Here is a 20,928-nt window from a genome sequence, read left to right as displayed (position 1 = left end):
GTACTGGCAGCCTTTGTATTGAATTTTGCAGGGGGAGTGTTACATTTTCTTTATGAGTGATCTGAAAATCTGCTGCAGCATCAGTGGATCCTGCAGGGTGCGCTCTAAAATCTGTAGACGATCGGCTTCCAGGACACTGTTCACGTAGTCCTTTACTAGCTCATATAATGGTGAAAATGGTGATTTTTATTTATTTTTTCCTCTGGGAAATGGCAGTATTTGTTGACATCATGTTAAATCTTTGTGTTGCAGATCTCCAAGGCGAAGAAAATCAAGATCTTCGTCTCGCTCGAGAAGATCAAGGCATCAACGTTCTCACTCAAGAGAACGGCATTGGAGATCTCGCTCTAACTCTCAGGATAGAAGTGAAAGAGAGAAGGACCGAGAACGCAGACAGAAGGGTCTTCCCAGCATAAAGAGCCAGACACTCAGCGGTATGTTTTATGACCAAAACAAACACAGTACACATCACTGCTGGGTTCACCGCTTCGTGCCGTTTTTGGCTATAGTGTCAGACACTAAAGAATAGAAAAGAACTATTCTGATTTCAAGTGATGGTGAAAACATTTTTCCTTTAAGCATTGACTGCTTTGTATTTCCTGTGAATTTATATTGGTGCTTGAGCACCAAATTGGCCTGGATGTAAGTAATTCTACTGTTTAATATATTGTCAAATAGCTGAGTGTCACTAATCCCCAAACATACAGTACCACATAGACTGTATGTATTGAACAATAATGGAAGTGCATTGGTTACTTTTACTCTTTTGTCTTTTTGGCTGGGCTGCATTCGCAGGGCCAATCTTTTAAATGCAAACATGGGTTAACTGAGTAATTTTCAGCCACTCCTTGCTTGGAGCTGGATGTTGCTCTTTCAGAGTGTTTCAGAGGTTACTAAAGAGGTTTGCAGAAGTTTATGTTGCAAGTCTTTTGCATGGACACGGAAGCCCTCTGTGGATACAGAGAAATGCACAGTTCTCAAATTTTAAATCTTGATTTTATGTAAGCTAGCAGCCAAGACCCACACAGAGTTCTAAATATATTAAAGGAAAGGATGCATTCATGAATTGAACTTGAATATTTGGATCTGAAATAAAGTTCACAGGGTTCTAGACAAACGTTTCCAACGACTAAGCCATGGTGTTCCTTCTAAATTAAGATTTTAGGTGCACCAACACCACTTAAATTGACTTCTCTAAAGCACATTTATGTTTTTTCCACCTTAACTGCAATAAAAAACAAAAAATAAACAAAGCAACACTTCTTCGTGTGTGCTGGTCATGGTAGCACGTGTGTTGTATGTATAGTACATGCAGGTCTGCTATCAGCAGGTTAGCTGAGCGCTCATCAGAATTCTCTTATTCTTTGAAATAGATAACATTAAACAGTAACCTTTAGCTGTAATTCTATAATCTTTAAAGCACTGGTAAATGTAAAATTTCTCTCTTTGCTTCTAGTTTGCAGTACTACACTCTGGGTTGGACAGCTGGACAAGAAAACTCAGCAATCCGACGTGATGTCCCTTTTGGAAGAGTTTGGCCAGATTGAATCCATCAATGTAAGTTTGATATATGCCGGAGACTACTTGTAAGATTAGGATTTAAGATCATTTTATCTTCTTTTTCCCTTTTCCCTTTTGTTCTTTGCATCCAGATGATTCCTCCAAGGGGTTGTGCCTATATCGTTATGGTTCATAGACAAGATGCTAATACAGCCTTGAACAAACTCAGTAGAGGGCCCTACAAAGTCAATCAGAAACCTGTTAAGGTATGTGTTATTAACAGTTAAATCCTGGCTATGTATTATTTAATTGAGCGTATGCTTGAATCCATGATGATTACACCAAATGTTCTTTCCTAGATCGCTTGGGCTTTGAACAAAGGTATAAAATCGGCACACAAAAAGTTCTGGGATGTGGAGCGGGGAGTCACTTATATTCCCTGGAGCAAAGTCAAGGTTGAAGAGTTGGGAAGTTATCGGGAAGGGGGTATGCTGGATGCAGAGACACTAAATCCAGGTAAAGGCACGTCTGTTCTGTTTTCATGAACTTAATCTACCTGTTTCAAGCTGTAAGTAACTGTTTTTCTTCTTTTATTATCATTTTCCATTGGTCTAGACTGGAATTGTGGTAAGGACTTCAACAACAAGGCAGCTTTAAACGGAGCATTGGAAATGGTACCAGATAGGAGTGTCGCTGCTCTCGTTCAGGTAATGCTAATGCAACCCTTAAACACTTTCTTTTTAATACTAAAAGTGTTTTTATTCAGTCAGTTTAATGGCCTTGAGGAGAGATTGTTTCACAATCTGTCTTATGATGGCTGTAAATAAAATAAATAGTTGTTGCTTATGAGTGGTGGAGCCTATCTGAATCAACTCGCTTTTTTTTTTTTTTTTTTTCCTTATAATCAAAAGTCAAGTAACCACAAGTTAAAATGAAAAGAAATCTGTGACAAAATCAAAGGTCGGTGTCATAATTCTGAGGTTTGCTTGCTTAAGAAAACTTCTCTCAGGACTTTTGCCAGCTCAGGACATAAGCCCTTTTTCCATCAGATTCTGTAGCGAATTAAAAGTTATATCGCATTACTTTGTTGCGATATAAGATGCGTTCGGTTGGTTTTCCATCAAACAGGACGATTCTAGCGAAATAAAATGACATCACCGGAACGTGCTGATGCGCATTATTCTGACTCGACCAGATGATTTTCCATTACAAAAGTGGCGAATTGTAGTGAATTAGAATGCTCGGTAGCGGGAATTTAATTGCTCGCGCTGTTATTGTCAGCCTCCTGTTATAACAGTTGCTATAACTTTCAAGGCTACGTACCTTTTCACCATCGGCTTTCGTTTTATTTATTAGGCTAGTTACTTGTTGGCATAATTAATTCTCGCCTCGCTCTCATCGATGAGAGCGAGGCGAGAATTAATTATGCTGCTTCAGGACCTCCCGAATTGTGTTTAAAAAAAGCAGAGTCTCTGCTCTCGACCAGTTGTTTCTTTTATCATCGGACATTGTTGTTACTAGTTGTTGCTGCTGTTTTGATACCGACAGGATAGGTGAAATGGGGCGGCTGAGCGGCTCAACAACAACATTCGAATCCTCGCGCTTTACCAATACCATCTGCGCATGCGTGGCTAGTCTGAATCGCATTAACCTTTTCCATCACTTCTGTAACGATACAACTTAGCCCTGAACCACCTATTTCGAGCGAATTGATTTAATGCGACAAAACAGGCGTTCTAGCGATTTAACCGTTTTTCCATCACATGTATCGCACTAACTTCTTGATGCGCATCAAATTAAAGCGAATCATGTCGTTGATGGAAAAAGGGCTATGGTTATTTCTAATTGGTTTAGTGTCCATTAGAATCACTGTTTTTGCTATATGATCATTTGAGCGTCCTGTCCTGTTTCAGAATAAGGAATCATTCTGTACAGTTACACATATTTCAAAAAGAATGTATGTTGGAAAAATGAAATGTACATAAGAGAAATGCTCTAGTTTATTGGATACAGTGTCCTCTGTCTGCAAAAATTTCAGAAGATACAAAGTTGCTCAAACACAAAAGTACGCAGCCTATGTCGGTGTCGGGTAGGGCTGGGCAATATTTGGAAAAAAAAAATATATCTACTTATTTCTTATGAGGTATGAAAAACTGCCATTCATACTGATAAAATATACTGAATGTGTATCTCTCATGGCGGGATGGCCCTGCTCCCCCTTCTCTTTGTGTCTGTCAGCAACAAGTTGAGCTGCACTTGCTTGCAACTTTGCCAACTTAAGGATATTATATTTTAAAAAATCACTCTCACATGTGGTGACTCTTCTTAGTCTCAGCCCTAAAGTGTGCACATGCTTTTTCCTCCATCAACTCTCCCTTCCAAACAAAGCTGCAACTCTATTTTAATTGGGTTTAAAAGCTGTTTTAGTTTAACGCAAATGGTAAACCCTTCATATTTAAATTTTTTACGTGCTGATAAAGTGAATTCTACTACTGAAGAGCTTCTTAAACAGTTTGGTTCAGCTCTTGGTCCGAATAGGGTCATGCAACAATCACTGTCTTCAGAGGGTTTAGACTCTTATACTTAGGCGCTTTGTCAGAATAAAGGCATTCCAATGTAATGACATTACTGATACAGAAAAGGCTAAATGTTAATTGCAAATTACCCGGAAACCCTGGAAGGTTTGAATTTGATTGGATTTAATGTGACATCACACTTATGGCTTCCAGATTAAACTAAGCACTAATCGCATTTCATATAAAATACCGGCATATGTCACATAGTGCCATTCAGCCCAGAAATACTGGGATATATATATTTTAATTGGATCATGTACAATAATTCAGTTCTTCTTACTAAGGACAAAGAACTAAGAAATTATTTTCTATAAATTGATACTTGTGTTAGGTTTGGGTTAGGGTTAGGGTATATATTTTAACTAAAGACGGTTCAAGCGATACTAAATGAACCATTTGAGCAAGAACAGTGATTCTGTTTCATCCATTGTCATCATGGTGTCGAGGTGTCCGTGAAAAAGTCGGTAAGAATGCAAAATGAATGGGTATGTTGTTTACCAATGACTTGGTTACCAGTACTAATATCAGAATTGTTATATTATTATTTAAAAAAGTAAAATCTGGTTTATATCGGGCCAGCATGTTGGCATGCTGATGTTGGTTTTTAGAAAAGCACAAATGTAACCGTTTGACTGCAGGGTTATGTTAATGTTGTTCATGTTAATTCATGAATGAATGCTTACCGCTTTGTGAACTCCTTGTTTTACAGTTTCACTAGTTAAGTATAAGAAATGGCCACAGATGAGATCCTGCTAGGAAAGTCATGTGTATTTTCTGATGAGGCTTGTCACAAATATGATATTTGTGATGATGTCAAGACTAAGAAAACAAGGAAAATGGACAAGTATTCATTTATTTTCTCATTTATTTTATGTTCCTGCACTAATTTCCAATAAATTGCTGCTACTATGTAAGGGTTGTTTACATTATTGGTAATAAGTGGGATCATAGTGTAATAGTGGCACAAAAATGATAGAGAAAGACAGATTAACAATACAAAAGTTCATTATCAACTAAAACTTTATTATGACGACTTACTTCTCGTAAATGATAATCATCCACACTCTTGTCTTGGTTATGATATGATTTAAATGACGGAACTTTAGCCTTTCTATAGCTTTGCATCCACTCCTTGCCTTCGAATTTACATGGTGCCAAACCACACATGTGGCCCAACATTCTATCAGAAGACCGTCGGCGGGTTCCACTCTAAGACCTTAAATTGTCACTTTTAATATTCAGACTTTGAGAGCATTCTTTGCCATGAGACTTTCGTCCTTGTTGTGTAGGTTTCTCAAAGGAGTCAGTTTTTTCATGACTACATTATACCACTAACTGCAGCCCAAGAGTTTTTATTCCTTATGGAGAAAATCTTCTCAGCTAAAGCACGCATAGTTTCTTTCTTTGCGTCGCACCGTGACTTTCTAGTTCAACAAATAAGCAATCGCATCTAATTGAACTTTTATCCACTTTGTCACAATTCAGATAGGCTCCTCTGCTGATGGGCTTTGCATTCAGCAGTGCTTATTCATTAATTTCTTCTTTCTTTCCTGCAAAGTATTTGCATCTCCACCCAGTAACCTTGTACTGTGTCATATAACCTTATTCAAATAAAGTGGGAATTAAAAAACTTTAATTACTGTGGTATGTGTACAAGGGATGCATTTCTGTTATCCTTTTTGTGTTCAGTAACTGTTGAAAATGTATCGAGCATGTGTGTTGGCATTGTGTTTGGCAAAATTCTCAGAATTTTTCCTGTGACTTCAAAATGATTTCCTAACCATTTAGCTGTGATTTCATTGTAACAATGTTTAAACAGTGGAAATCAGTTTACAGTGAGTGATGGATATTAACTTAGGAATGTCCAAATAGCGATCTTGCAATAACTCGAAATATCTTGCAAAAATTACTATTACACATAAAACGAGCCGTCGGCAACGCTTCACACAAAGCAGGACTGTAAGACTGAGCACCTCACTTGGAAGAAAAGTTGCTCACCTCTTGTGGTCAAGTAATTGTCACTATTGGCTTCTACTGGGACTAAAAGGTCAGATTGGGAAGAGGATTGTCAAAGTGGGAGACAAGGTAAGCCAACAACATTGTCAACTAGACCGACAAACTGTTAATTTTGTACAGGAAATTAGATTTTTTTTACACAATTTAGTTTTTTCATAAAGCGCATATTACAATCGACCAATCAAATCACTCCTTAACCACTTCTGCCACAGTTTGGTTCGGTATGAAGAAATCTCAGGTGCCTATTTGTGAGCTTACTTGATTGAGTCAGTCCTGTTTCCTCTTTTAAACTGAATTAAAAGTTTTCCATGCTTTCCTCTGGCTTTGCGGTTTACCCATCACTGATCACCAAAAAGGATCAGTTACGGTTATTGGCTTGTTTGACAGCTTGCAGCCTTTCAAGCAGTTAGCCCAATTAGCTCTCGATCTCAATCGGAAGAGTTTTTTCTGTGGGAGTAACTTGTGTTATCTGTATGTTTGATCGTCTGCTCTTCTCTCTCAATAGCTGTTTTATGACATATTTTTTTTATCTTATAGATGTAATATGAGAGAGAAGTAAAATGAGGATAAAGTGATACAGTGATATAGCAGCTCTACTTACTAGGCCTGTCTCCAGAAATGTGAAAAGAGTACACCTGAAATGCATCCACATGTGTGCGTCGACACAACATTTACCTACTTTGCTCTTACACTCCACATTAAGTTCTGCTTTGTTGCAAGAAAATACCAGTTTTGATGAGCAAAAGTACATGTGATTGGGCTCGAGGAGTAACGGGTGGCTCTCAGGACCGACAGGGTGGACCTGGGCTTTGGCATCAGCTCAAATCCTCTTTCTTTTTTTTTCTACGGTCACAAGTAACAGAAAGAGCGAACAAGAGGTTTTCTTTGAATGATGCATCCTGTACGAGTGGACTCTACGAGAACATATTTTTTTCTGGACACTGGAAGAGCAAGAAAAAGTCCAAACAAAACCCTGCTACTTGTGTGGAGGCACGTCAGGTGAGTTGGTGCTCCTTCTGGAGACATTTGCATTTACACTGTTGAAGAAATGTGGCCACATGCTTCCTAAACTACCATCATATGTGGTCTGAGCAGTTGGTTTTGAAGGTGTCCGTCCAGAGTGCCTTTACACCTGTATCTGTACCGCTCCGCTGGTGATTGATGCCAGGAAGTATATCATCTGTAAGGAGCCTCATTAGAAAAAACTTTTTCTATTTTTAGGTATGCCTGCAAACTGAGATTAATCTGTTTTCATTCACAACCCCCATTCCACAAAATTAAAAAATATATATAAACATTAAATGTTGAAAATGAGACCTTTTGCTATTTAAGAAAAGAAATTGAGCTTAGCTTGAATTTTATGGCAGCAACAGATGCCTGAGAAGTTGGCACAAGGCCGTGTTTAACACGGTTTAGCATCCTTTCTTCTTTTAACAACAGCCCATAAACATCTGGGAACTAAGGAGACCAGTAGCTGGACCTTTGGGGGAGAAATGTTGTCCCAGTTTGGTGTGATGGAGGATTCTAGCCTCTCAGTAGTCCCGGGTCGCCTCCTTCATATTTTGCGTTTCAGGCAAATGTTTTCAGGTCTAGAAAGCAGACGGACCCGTCCAGCACTCGGATTTTTCTACTATGAAAGCATTTCTTTGTCATAGATGGAGTATGCGGTTTAGGATTGTCTCACTGATGTATGCAAGGCCTTCCCTGCAGAAGAAGTTTGGATGTGGGCTCATTTGCGCTAAAACCTGCATTTTCTTTTAACATTGATGGGGCCTTTCCAGATGTGAAAATTGTCAGTTCCATAGGTACTAATGCACACTCGTATCACTAGAGAAGCAGGCTTTTGAACTGACCATAATCTGGATGGCCCCTCAACTTTTTAGTTTGGCAGATGTTGCTGTAATCCATGATTACAAATTTCCTGATTACATGATTACAAATTTGCATTCTTCTGACCACAGAACAGTTTTCCACTTTGTGCATTTTGAAAGAGCTTTGGTCTTAGATTTTTGTTTTTGGTTCATGTTCATGTTCCCCTATGGCTTCTTCTTTGCATGATGAACTATAAGCTTGTTGATGGCAAGATGAAATGTAATCACAGACAGTGATTTCTGGAAGTGTTCTTGAGCCCATGCAGTGACTTCCACAACAAAATGATGCAGTGGTCCCTGAAGACCCGAAGAACATGGCTATCCAAAATGGATTTTCAGCCCTTTCTGCTGTGCATAAACCTGTTTGCAGACTTTAGCTTTTGATGATATTATGTACTGTTGATGATGGATTTTTCAAAGTAGGGCTGGGAGTTGAAACAATGTCAAAGTTGGATCAAAATTAGATTTATGTAGATCTCTCCTGTTTAGAAGCGTTTCGCATTTTCAGTCTGTCTATTCACAGAACACATGACCTGTCCCTCAGCACAGACGTGTGACAATGTGTCAAAATGTGCACCCGTTTATTACTGCAAAACGTTGTGTGAGGTACCATCGGTGAAGAGGAGTGAATGCATGGGGTAGAATGAGAGTCTATGCATCCTCCCATATCATTGAGGTAAATAATTGGGTTTTCTTTTTTACTGTTCAAAATAGCAATGTCCTCTATTGCTGTAGAGCTGTGTGTAGCACATCAATTCAACCCCTCATTCTCGGTCTTTGGCAAATCGCCCGTGCACACTCGCGCTACAACAGTTTCTTCCCTCTGTATGAAGAAATACACTGAATAAGTATGCGAGGAAGCAAGGCTCGCTGACTTGAACTGCCACCTGAACACCCCTGTTGTAACATTTGAGCCTTTTAGATAACTTTTCCAATGAGCACCCAGTGAAAAATATAGCAACCTCAGACTGCCCTTTCCTGTTGCAGTCAGAGAGGAAGTAGAACTTACTTCTATAAAGAAATATGAAGCCAATTTTACCAACTTTAACAGACTTAACTGTAGTTTCCAGAGTGAGTGCAGCAGCCAGGCAGTTAAAAAGGACATGTTGATCAGAACTTCTTTACTTCTAATCAAATCAAACTTTATTTATATAGCACTTTTCATACTAAAAAGCAGAACAAATTGCTTCACATAATAAAATCAATTCATGCTTAAACTCACACACAACATCAGATACCACCCCCCAACATGAGCAACATCAATATCAACAACAATCAACATAAAAATTTGGCTTGACGCTGAAGTGAGGAAACGATATCTTGGATACACCGGGAGCCAGCCCACCAATGACCACAGAGGCCGCCACCACGGGGGAACCGCCCAGATCAGGGCTGGCCGGCATCCACACCACAGCCAGAGCTGCAGTGCAGGATCCCCAGCCACCCCGAACCAGGGCAATCCCCACAGCAATAACCCCACAAACCGAGTAGGCATTGTTTCCGGTGTGGAAGATCCCCATGAGGAAAAACACTGGATAAATAAGTATATAATAAAAAAAATAGATATTTAAATTAGATTATTAGATATTTTAAAATAATGGATGAATAGATAAAAGTAAACTAAACCAAGTGCAGCGATTTTAAAACTGGTGTAATGTGTTCCCACCCTCTGGTCTTTGTCAGCACACGTGCAGCTGAATTCTGTAAGAAGGTAAGAAATACTTTTTTCGGGAAGACCAGAGAGCAGGGCATTACAATAATCTATTCTGCTAGAAATAAAAGCATGCATCAGCACCTCCGTGCTGGCAAGAGAGAGAAATGGGCAGACTTTGGCAATATTTTTAAGATAAAATCCTGTCTTTGTTACATTTTTAATATGTGGGATGAAATCCAGCTCAGTCAAAAAGAACAGATTTTTCACATGTTGAGAAGATTTAAAGTTTTGTAGTTTTGGTAAAATGATCTTTCTCCTGTCTTCAGGACTGATAATTAAAACTTCAGTCTTGCCATGGTTGAGCTGTAAGAAATTATCTACCATCCATGACTTTATATCTAAAATACAGTTTAAAGGAATGTTAACTGGTTCTAGGTCATCAGGAGACACGGTGATGTAGAGCTGTGTATCATCAGCAAAGCTGTGAAAACCAATGCCATGTCTCCTAATGAAATCCCCAAGTGGCAACATGTATATATTAAAAAGCAATGGGCCTAAAATTGATCCTTGGGGAACCCCACACTTGATTTTATGAATTCTCGAGGAGCATGTATCCATACTTATGAAAAACTGTCGATCTGTGAGATAGGAGTAAAACCATTTAAGAATAGTGCCAGAGACACCCACCAGGCTTCTAAGTCTGTTTAATAAAATCTGGTGATTTACTGTATAAAAAGCTGCACTAAGATCCAGCAAAACCAGGATTGAAAGCTTCTGTGAGTCCATGTTACACCTGAGATCATTAATAATCTTTAAAAGGGCTGTCTCTGTACTGTGGTTCTTCCTAAAACCAGACTGTTTCTCAAAAATATTGTTTGTTTAAAAACTCATTTAATTGGATAAAAACAACTTTTTCCATAATTTTACTTAAGAACGTAAGTTGGATACAGGTCGGTAGTTATCAAGGTTCTTGTGATCTAAATAGCTGGGTTTCAGTTACGTCATCACGGGAGCGCGCAAATTTAACCCTAATCCTTGATAGGGGACATTTTTGTCCCCTTTTAAAACTACCTAAAAACATCATACTTCAGTTCTGATCATAACCACCAAGTTTTCAATTATTTTCAAAAAATTAACCCTTTAAATACTAGTGTATATGAGGTAAACACCAATTTCTGTTAAAAAACACACACAAAAACTGCTGTATTTTCAATATATGCATTGCAAAGTGAAATATTCTATGGGGGATTATTAGGTCTGGGATATGTCATTGATGAGCTACAACATCAGTTTTATCAGCTTTTTAGTTTTTCTGCAATAGCAGATTACAGAAACGGCTTCCATGGACATCCATTATAATGAATACAGCATTAGATTATGGCACACACACACACTGAAACCTGTGTGACCCCAGTGATGTTATGAGGTCGTCAGACTGAGAAATAGTTTGGGTTTCTTTGAGGTAACATAATAAAATAATTTAGGTGTCTTTGAGGTAACATGATGAAAGCACCCTCGTTTGTCAACGACAGCTCCACCAGCATGAGAATACGAGAGCTGTGCACATTTCTCATTCTCCTGATTCACCTCAAAGAAGGAAGGTTGGAAGGCATGGCACAAAAATTCAGCGCTGCCCAAGCTGTGGAGCAAGTCCTCAGAGCAGGGCACAGCGACTCTCTCTATTCATCCTCCTCTGATGACTCCTCAGATGAAGAATGGGAACTCACCCTCCCTCCAGCAGCTCTGATTATAACAGCACGGAGGATGAAACTGATGAGACTGCTGGCCTGGATATTCTGTGGGTGTCAAGAAATGGCAAGATATCCTGGTCTGACAACCACACCAACACCCTCCGATACCTACCTGCACCCTGTGCTCGCCCTGGACCTACCACCTACGCATGCGCCCGCATAACCGATGTGAAGCCCACCTGGGATCTTTTTTTTTTGACTGATGAGCTGATAAAGCTAATCATTCAATTCACCAACCTGGAAGGCAGACGCACCACAGAGGCCCGGAGGGACACCGACCAGGGAGAGCTGCAGGCCTTCCTCGGGCTGCTCATCCTCGCCGGGGTGTATCGCTCACGAGGTGAGAGCACCCTCAGTCTGTGGGATGCACTGGATGGGCCATGTTCAGGCAAACCATGGCTCGCACAAGATTTGAATCCCTTGTTTGATGATCATTTGACACGACCTCATCGACAGCGACAAGGCAAACTGGCTCCGATTGCAGCTCTCTGGGAGAAGTGGGAGAGCCGACTCGCCCGCCTCTTCACCCCGGGCAGAGAAGTCTGCATCGATTAGCAGCTGGAGGCTTTTCAGGGTCGCTGCGCTAAATAATAAGCTAAATAATAATATATAAATAATAAGCTAAATTGCTATCTTCAAGTATTGGAATGAAGATCTGCTCAAATGAAAACTCGCCATGGTTGGGACCATTAGAAGGAATAAGCCTGAGCTTCCCCCAGTCCATCTGCAGGCGAGCCACAGACCTGTGGTGCTCCTTAACATTTGCCTTCACTGCAACACACACTTTCTGTAATCTGCAGTGTCATATGTGCCAAAGAGGGGGAAAATGTTCTCCTCCTCAGCACTGCGCACAGGGACCCAGTGGTCAGCGAGGATGAGCACCGAAAACCCCAAATAATCCTGAACTGCGTGTGTGTGTGTGCCATAGTCTAATGCTGTATTCATTATAATGGATGTCTATGGAAGCCGTTTCTGTAATCTGCTATTGCAGAAAAACTAAAAAGCTGATAAAACTGATGTTGTAGCTCATCAATGACATATCCCAGACCTAATAATCCCCCATAGAATATTTCACTTTGCATTGCATATATTGAAAATACAGCAGTTTTTGTGTGTTTTTTAACAGAAATTGGTGTTTACCTCATATACACTAGTATTTAAAGGGTTAATTTTTTGAAAATAATTGAAAACTTGGTGGTTATGATCAGAACTGAAGTGGAAGAAAAGATTTCTGGGGGGAAAAAAAGTGGAAAAAAATATTAACATATGGTATTTTGGGGATCATTTTAGAAGGGGACAAAAATGGCCCTTTTCAGAAATTAAAGATTTTTTTTTTTTTTAAATCAGGCATAACAAAAAAATTAAAAATCCCTAAAAATCAATGTTGTTGCTGATCTTTGACATATTCCAGACCCTAATTATCCCTACTCAATAATTCCACTTTGCATTCCATATTTTGAAAATACTGGCACCTAAAGGCTTCAAATTTGGGCTAAAAAGTTCAAATTGGCATCTAAAGGGTTAATTTTTTTGAAAATAATTGAAACCTTGGTAGTTATGATCAGAACTGAAGTGGAATAAAAGATTTATGAAAAAAAAGTGGAAAAAAAATTAATATATGATGTTTTTAGGTCGTTTTAAAAGGGGACAAAAATGTCCCTTTTCAGAAATTAAGGAGTTTTTTTTTTTTAAATCAGACGTAGCAAAAAAATTAAAAATCCCTAAAAATCAATGTTGTTGCCGATCATTGACTTATCCCCCCTCAACAATTCCACTTTGCATTCTATATATTGAAAATATAGCAGTTTTTGTGAGTTTTTTTTTTTTTACAGAAATTGGCGTTTACGTCATATAAACCAGTATTTAAAGGGTTAAATTTTTGAAAATAATTGAAAACTTGGTAGTTATGATCAGAACTGAAGTGGAAGAAAAGATCTACGCAAAAAAAAAAAAGCGGAAAAAAATATTAACATGATGTTTTTAGGTCGTTTTAAAAGGGGACAAAAATGTCCCTTTTCAGAAATTAAGTTGTGTTTTAAATCAGGTATGAGGGTTAAATTGGTGGGCTGGACGCTTGACTACAGCATAGCAACAACATGGAGAATATGGAGATGAGTGTATATTGTAGTGGTTTGGAGCCGGTATATAGGGAAAGGTATTTGGCGTTCGTAGGGAAATACATTGGGCGTGACCCATACTTAATGAAAATGTCTGAATTTTCGCAAGACCGGAACGATTTGCCGAATATAGAGGCTGTGGACATAATGAGCTACCTGGTTCTCCAGACGTCTTACTACACAAAGCAACAGATGAAGGCCCACAAAAGTTTGGAGGCATACAACTATTACCACAGCGGATGGATCAGCAAACTCGGAGTAAAACGTCTACAGAATGATTGTGTTTTGGTGTTCGCCAGGGTAAGTTTGTTTTCTGTGTTGTTTATGGTGCATTATCCCAATGGAAAATGCAGTGTGTAGTGCAGGGCTGGGCAGTGAAGCAGAACTTAACATGTTGAATGCCGAGCTGTGAATGTTGGCACTCAAATAACAATCAAAAATGTTTATGTTTTGATAAAATGCAGAGATCCAAATATCCAAATACTGACGTCGGAGCCCAGTCCACTGACTCAGTAGCCAGCAACGCGCTGGGGCAGCCTTCAAAACAAAGCCAAAACGTAGCCCGTATTACATTACTGTTGATTGGCATTTAACAACATAATACTTTTCTGCACTACTACAAAACAGTTAGATTTCGCACATACCTTTGACGAAGTGGTCACCGCAGACACAGCATTTGCAGATTCAGCTCCTCCAGTCTGTAAACGTAGGTTAGCTATCCACTTTTTGCGGCGTTGTTCTGTGAGTTTTTTCCATTTCTCACCTCTATGGGCGATTACCTTAGGTACTCGATAGTAACCCTTTCCCTTCTCTCGGTTAGACCGATTGCAACATCCAAAAACGGCACAAAACTGAGGCATTTTGGGCAAAAAAGTGGCAGACAAAACACAGTGTTTTCAATGGGCTCCAGCTCCAGTTGCCCACCACTTAGGTTCGCGCGCTTAGAAAATACGGAAGTGACGTCAAGTGAAACCCAGCTATTGCTCTTCTTCAGAAGGGGCCTCACCACTGCAGTGTTACAGGCAGATGGGAAAACACCCGTCTGAAGAGAGCAATTTACAATATTTAAAAGCTGAGAAAATCAGCCACTCTTAAGGTACTATTTTTACCTTTTTTTATTTTGTATAATCCATTATATCACTGAGCTGTTTTCTATTGACTTAATTGGCTGCAACATGTTCCTCCAGCTGTTTATTTTAACAACACTTACATTTCCATCCTTTTGTTTTTGTGTCCCATGTGTTGCTGCTGTCAAATTCAAGATAGGTGTATGAATTTGATAGAACAAGGTCTCTCTTTCAATATTTAATGTTTTCTATCTTCTACTGTGAATAAAATGTAATAGTTTGCGATGTACAAATCGGCACACTCTGTTTTCATTCAATACAACTTTTTTGGAATTGGGGTTATGCATTGCTTCCTTATGCATTATCCTGTGCAGAGCAATTGAGCCTTGACTGGAGTCACTCTAGAGTTGTACGGCTCAGCAACAGTTTTGCTCTGTCTGCAGTGAGACTTTGATCAAAATGCTTTCAGTAGAAAAACGTCTACTTACATTTTCTTAGAATACGTTCACTTTTCTTTCTAACCTACACCAGCCATCCAGAAATGTTGCACTCTAAGTACATCTGCTCTTCCAATCGTTACATCTATAATACTCTTGTCTGCATGGCCTCTCTGGTTTGTTGGAGGGGTATCAAAAATGCTGTTTGACTAATGTGATGAGTGTACATTGTGCTTACTTGACAAAGTTTCACTGTCAGCCATCCTCAAGGGCAGCTGCAGCGGGAAGGAGAGAACGGGCTGAGGAAGGAAAGGTGGCTAGGAGGGTCAATAAAGGCTAAACGGTGACAGTTTAAAGAAATAAACAATTGAATATGCAGTTGAACTTCAGACGATGCTTAACAGAGTGGGGTGATGGGGCTTAGGGCCAACAAAATAAAGCACATTCAGCATTTTTAACTTTTCAAAAGTTTTTACTTGACACTGCAACGCACTAACAGAAGATTGCCGGATCAAACTTTGTAAAAATGTGAACTTTCTCTCATCTTAAAAAAGTGAACGTAACTTTCTGTCACCCACTATGATGCAAGATGCCAGATATCACTCCCGCTGTATTGTGTGTGAATGAGTCTTGTGTCAAATGACACAACTCTTCGTGAGGTGGCCACGGGCAACTTTTTAAATCTGAGTGAATTAGTTTTTAGAAGTATCGGTCACTTTGTGGACACTTAAAAGGCACAGTATAAAAAAATCAAATTAAAATAATAACCTTAACCTCACGTCTTTAAGGTCAAATGCATAACCTTTGACAGACTAAAACGTGCTGTGTTGACAAAGGCTGTAATGCGCATATTTGTCCTTCATATCTGTCCATCAGATTTATGAGGCTGTGTGTATGCATGCTTCTTTTATAGATCTCAGTCACTGTGCCTTTGTATTGTGAAGCCTGAGTCTACCTCAATCTTTAGTTTTGAATGAATGTTGATGCTCCCTCAATCCTTGCAACATAAAAATGTTTCAGCACTAGTTACTGGACTTTGCAAAAGGAAATGGCATCAAAGGGGTGCAGTTTTACTGAAAAAGTTGTGAAAAAAAATGCACTTTATTAGGTGGTCTGACTTTTCGAATCGGCGACTGAACAAGTAACAAAGGCTATCGGTTCCAGCAGAAATAAACGGAAACTGTCACTCTACAAAGGCGTTGGCTAAATCCAAGTAACAGCAGAGCAGCCATACTTTGAAAAAGACAGGCTCACCTGTTTTATACTGGTATACAACTTCAGCCTCGGCCTGCTCTAAAAACTATACCTTTATGGTCTGAAGTATGAGTAAGTTACACATACTCACTGCACTTGTTTCCTTGTTTGAACATCAGTTAATATCTGGAGTGGTGGTGGTGTGGGTTTACAAAGGATTTCTGTGTGTATACATACAGCCCCAGGGGTTGAGATCAGAAGAATTCTGATACCATTTGTTTCAAAAGGATGTGCAACACTGTAAAAATGCCAGCTTAGACCCAAAATGGGCTTTGCCTCGTCAGTCAAAATGATTCATTATTTCATGGCGTTTCAGGTCCTATGTAACCAAACACGAAATGTCACAATACACTTCAGTACATCTGTCAGCTTTACAGGTTGGCATGTAATTGTGATTAGTTTGACCATATATCACAGAAATGTCATGGCAACCCATTTTACCAATTTAAGTACTGGTATGATGTAAATATCTAAAGCAAAAAAAGAATTAAAAGTTTCCTCTGATCATTTAGCGATCAATAAACACTTTCACAACAGTTTGAATCAAAATGTATTACAGGGCATGAAACTTGCGTCAGCAATGACTTTAACCGCTGTATACTGGGCCCACATTCAGCTCGTTGAGCTACTGAGGTGCCCCAGATCCCAAGCAGTTGACCTGGCTTCCAAATTCTTCAAATCGTCAAGCTTTTGTGGGATGTGCTTGCAAGAGCTTTTTTCACAAAGGTCAGACTTGGCAATCCACAGGACCTAAAATATTCCCTATCAACATTCCAGTCCAGGGCACCTCGGTTCACCTCGGTTCAGAGGTCAAGAGGTCTTATGTTTGTACTCCAACCGGCAGAAGCTGCTTTGGCACCTAGACAGTATAAGGCAGGTGGTTTTACTGTTGTGGCCTATCAGTGTGCATTTTTCATTACTGTTCACTTTCACAAAGTAAAATTTCATCTGTATCTATATATAAGGGCATCAGACAGCGATAGAGACTGTGTACATAATTAAGGGCAGCAGAATTATAATTCTAATGATTTTTATCCAGTTGCCCTAACGGGGTGTAACTCAACTAAGGGCTTTTATTGATTAAAATCTTCCAATATGATCCAAAATATGAAAAATGCTAAATGTGAGAATCACAGCACTTAAAAGGGAGATACATTTATGTGATTAAGTTAGGCTAAATCATGGTAATTAGCATAGTTATTCCAAATATTTAGTGTGGTGAATGTAAGTTTTCACTTAGCTGTTGCATTTTTTACTTCCATAAACCCACTTTTATTGTGGAAATACAGCATCGAGGGGGATGATGTCATGATGTGTTAAACCTGGAGTTCTTGTCCTTGATAATTGTATAATCAGTGAAGTATTTTAAGCACTCTGCTTGGTGTAGATAGAAGTAGTCTGAACGCTTATTAGGTTCATGTTAACTCCAACATCTTGTATTTCAGTTAAAATTCTTGGCAGTCTTCCTTTGTCAGTCATTTTCAAATTAGGTGACCTTACAAGGAAAGAGGAACTCTTCAATTACATAAAGCAATTCGACAATGGTCTAAATCCATGGACAACATCAGACTCACATCAGGCCTAACAAAGGTGAGTTGGGAAAATAAAATTAAAAAAAGATTGTTGGCGATTCTGATTTTCAATCTGGGGCGGTGCTACAGGATGATGGAAAGGATGAAAGGCTCACTGATGCTAAATGAAACTTTTTGCCTTTCTGTAATCATATTCACGAATAATTGTAAGTGCTGCCTGTACAATTTGTTTTTATGTCATTTAATCAAGAATGAACTCAAAACAAGTTAATTATACTGACTTGAGGTGACGTGCATTGAGAATCAGAGTGCTCCTCATGGATCCAATAACTGGCTGCCTCCCTCGTGTGTTTCCTCTTTGGTATTAACCTGCAGATAAATAAAGCAGCTGTTGTCCTTCTTTCTGCTGAAGGAGGGAAATAACTGGACAGAAGTAGAACCCTATTTTGGCTGTTTGACTTTTGGCATCTTGTATTTGTTTAACAGGAAAACATTTTTATTTTTTTACAGTTATAATTACTCGTTTTGTTATTTGACTATCATTGCACAGAGGGAAGTTATAGATTGGAATATATATATATTTAAATGTATGGTTATATATACCCTAATTTATATTCCACATGCTATAGTCATTTATTTGGGACAAAAGGAACTCACTGCGATCAGTGTGTCATCTGCTCAAAAATAATAAAAAAGAAAGGTTGGTGACATTTTGGACTCTTTAAAGCATTTGGCTTTGGAGCACAAACATTTGGCTCTCAGTCACTCCTTACACCCTTTTGTGTTCTTGCCTTGTATACACCTACTTATCAAAGACTGCAGCCAAAAAAACATACCAATCTCAGCCCAATAAAGTAAGGAAATGCAAACAGGGAAGTGTCTGCAGAGAAATACACCGCCTTGCACTCTAAAGGGTCAGTATTTAGTGGTATTATTTTCCAGAGTTTCAATGTTTATTTATATTGCCTGTTCATGTTTAGGCATATTCTCCATATCAGCATTTGGATGGAGTATACAGGAGGCAGGAGATGAAGCAAACTAAAAAAAAAACCATTGTTTTCTTCAGAGCACATTGAGGATGTCAGACTGGAACACCAACTTAATCACCGTTGTTGCATTCACATCAATGAATGCACCATGTATTTGGACGTGTCTGGATTATCTACTAATGAGTGGAAAGGAGGCAAATGGACAAGCGTAGGTCGCAGCAAACATCACTGTTATTTGGTCAGTGTGACTTCTGCAAACATTTAACTGCTCTGTTCTCTCAAGGGCACTTCAACAATAATTTCACTTCATCTATGGGAGCAGGCTTGGTAAACTGCACAAATTCCAGTCACGCAGGTGTCTCACATTCACCTGCTTTAAGTACTGTGCAAAAGGTCATGTTCCTTTTCTGCCATGTATACACTGAGACAACTTTAATGAGCTTTTTAAGGACCAAAGCATCAAATAGCCAATGAAATTTTGAAAATGAGTATTTTCTGTTTGCATGCTTGGCTTTAAATGGCCAGCAGCCACCTTACTTAAAGAAGCAACTCCTCTATGAGCTCTCCCGAATAAGAAGCATAAAGTGTTTAGTGGGCAGAAAATATGACGAAATGGAAATGGAAACTAAATCAACACTGCAGGGCATAGTGGAGACATGCAGTTGTGTCATGGATGGAAATATCACAACAAACAGAGCGACATGTCTGTGGACCATGTGGAGCTGTTTTTAGGCATAACTTCAGAAAAAGCTGTGTGAATTATTCTGCTGTTTTTATGCAATGTGGGATAAGAGATTACATGACTCCTGCTTGTTAGAGATTCCAGGTAATCTTTCACTACCTCCAGTCCACTAACAATAACATGGCTTGAAAATTGATATTATGTTTTGATGACATCTTTTTTCTGGCATTCCAGATACATTTGTTCAAATGAAGAGTCTCTTTCTTCACAAACTCTCTTCTCCTGCCAATAGCTTATAGCAACATCAAAGCAACAACCTCAGCCATGTCGGGCACAAGATTTAATACACGCTTTATTGGTGTGTTTCGGTGCTAAATTACCAATGCACCTGGAACATAAAACAGACATATTTTATTTACTAATAATTTTTAATAACGCCATAAACAGCTTAGCGATGGGCACAAAGCTATTGGATGTAATTTCAGTAGATATACCACAGGGGTCCCACACAGGGACTTTTCACTAGGTTTAACTCCTGATTCCTCTGGCTGATGTGTATCAAATGGTGATAAACATTACACTTATTAAACAAATAACTCTTGGTGATTCAATCTGTTTGCCCACCTAGTTATTGAAGTGAACTGGCAGTTTCTCTTCACAGCTTCTGTCTGTCAAGTCGGCCGTAATGTTGCATACTGGAAACAAAAAAAGAGTTCTGGGTGTTCTACCAATGAACCAAATTCTGCTCAGTTTCATGAGCAGGTCAGAGCTGTCCCACCATGCTCACTGTCATGTTTCTATCTCTTGTGCTGTGCTCTTATTGAGTTTAGCATTTTACTCACCAGCTCCTCTCCCGCTGCCTGCCCCAGATTATCAAGCAAGCCGGATATTTAGTTGGAGGCTGGGATGTGTCTGCGAGTCTCTCGGATCACTTCTTCTAAGTGTTCACATATTGGTATTGATGGCCATCTCTACGCAATATGTAAATGTCCCTATAAAAATGTGTTGCCCTTGCAACAAAGACAATGTGGCAGAAAGACATAGATGGTAATAAATTAACATCTTAGATTAATTATTCTTCTCATGTTGTCCATAAATTACAGGCTTGGACACTTAGGTTCACCAGTATGCAATACCGACACACGACCAGAGGAATCCCTTATATATTAGGAAAAAAACAGCACTTCCCTGTCTAAGTCGAACACTAGATCAAAACTGATGCATTGTAAGGCCATTGTTGTGAAAGCAAATCCGTCTGAGACCTGCACATGAACAACCATTTATGGGAATTTGTTGTCACACTGAAGAAGGCAACAAAGACACCACCAGAAGCCACCAAAAATGTCAGGAAACAAGGTAGGGTGACTTTAAAGAATCTAACAAGAATAGGACTGCATGTTTTAATATATTACGATACCTCTGATGAACACACTCGCAAACAAACAAAAAATAATTTAAAATGTTTTAGTTTAACTGTAATAT

General features: G+C 39.1%; 1 protein-coding gene across 1 annotated transcript in view; it reads left to right on the top strand.

The window, feature by feature from the left end:
* LOC142388138 (SR-related and CTD-associated factor 4-like) overlaps positions 1-20,928 on the top strand; it is a 36,263-nt gene that overhangs the window by 6,905 nt on the left and 8,430 nt on the right. Inside the window, exons 12-16 of the mRNA XM_075473070.1 lie at positions 253-434; positions 1,457-1,557; positions 1,653-1,766; positions 1,860-2,016; positions 2,116-2,207. Coding sequence (XP_075329185.1) covers positions 253-434; positions 1,457-1,557; positions 1,653-1,766; positions 1,860-2,016; positions 2,116-2,207 — 646 coding nt within the window. The remainder of the gene's footprint in view (positions 1-252; positions 435-1,456; positions 1,558-1,652; positions 1,767-1,859; positions 2,017-2,115; positions 2,208-20,928) is intronic.

This window comes from Odontesthes bonariensis, chromosome 9 (assembly GCF_027942865.1).
Source record: "Odontesthes bonariensis isolate fOdoBon6 chromosome 9, fOdoBon6.hap1, whole genome shotgun sequence".
Lineage (NCBI taxonomy): Eukaryota > Metazoa > Chordata > Actinopteri > Atheriniformes > Atherinopsidae > Odontesthes > Odontesthes bonariensis.
The sequence above is the reverse complement of the archived record's forward strand: the minus strand, read 5'-3'. Positions and strand labels throughout refer to the sequence as shown.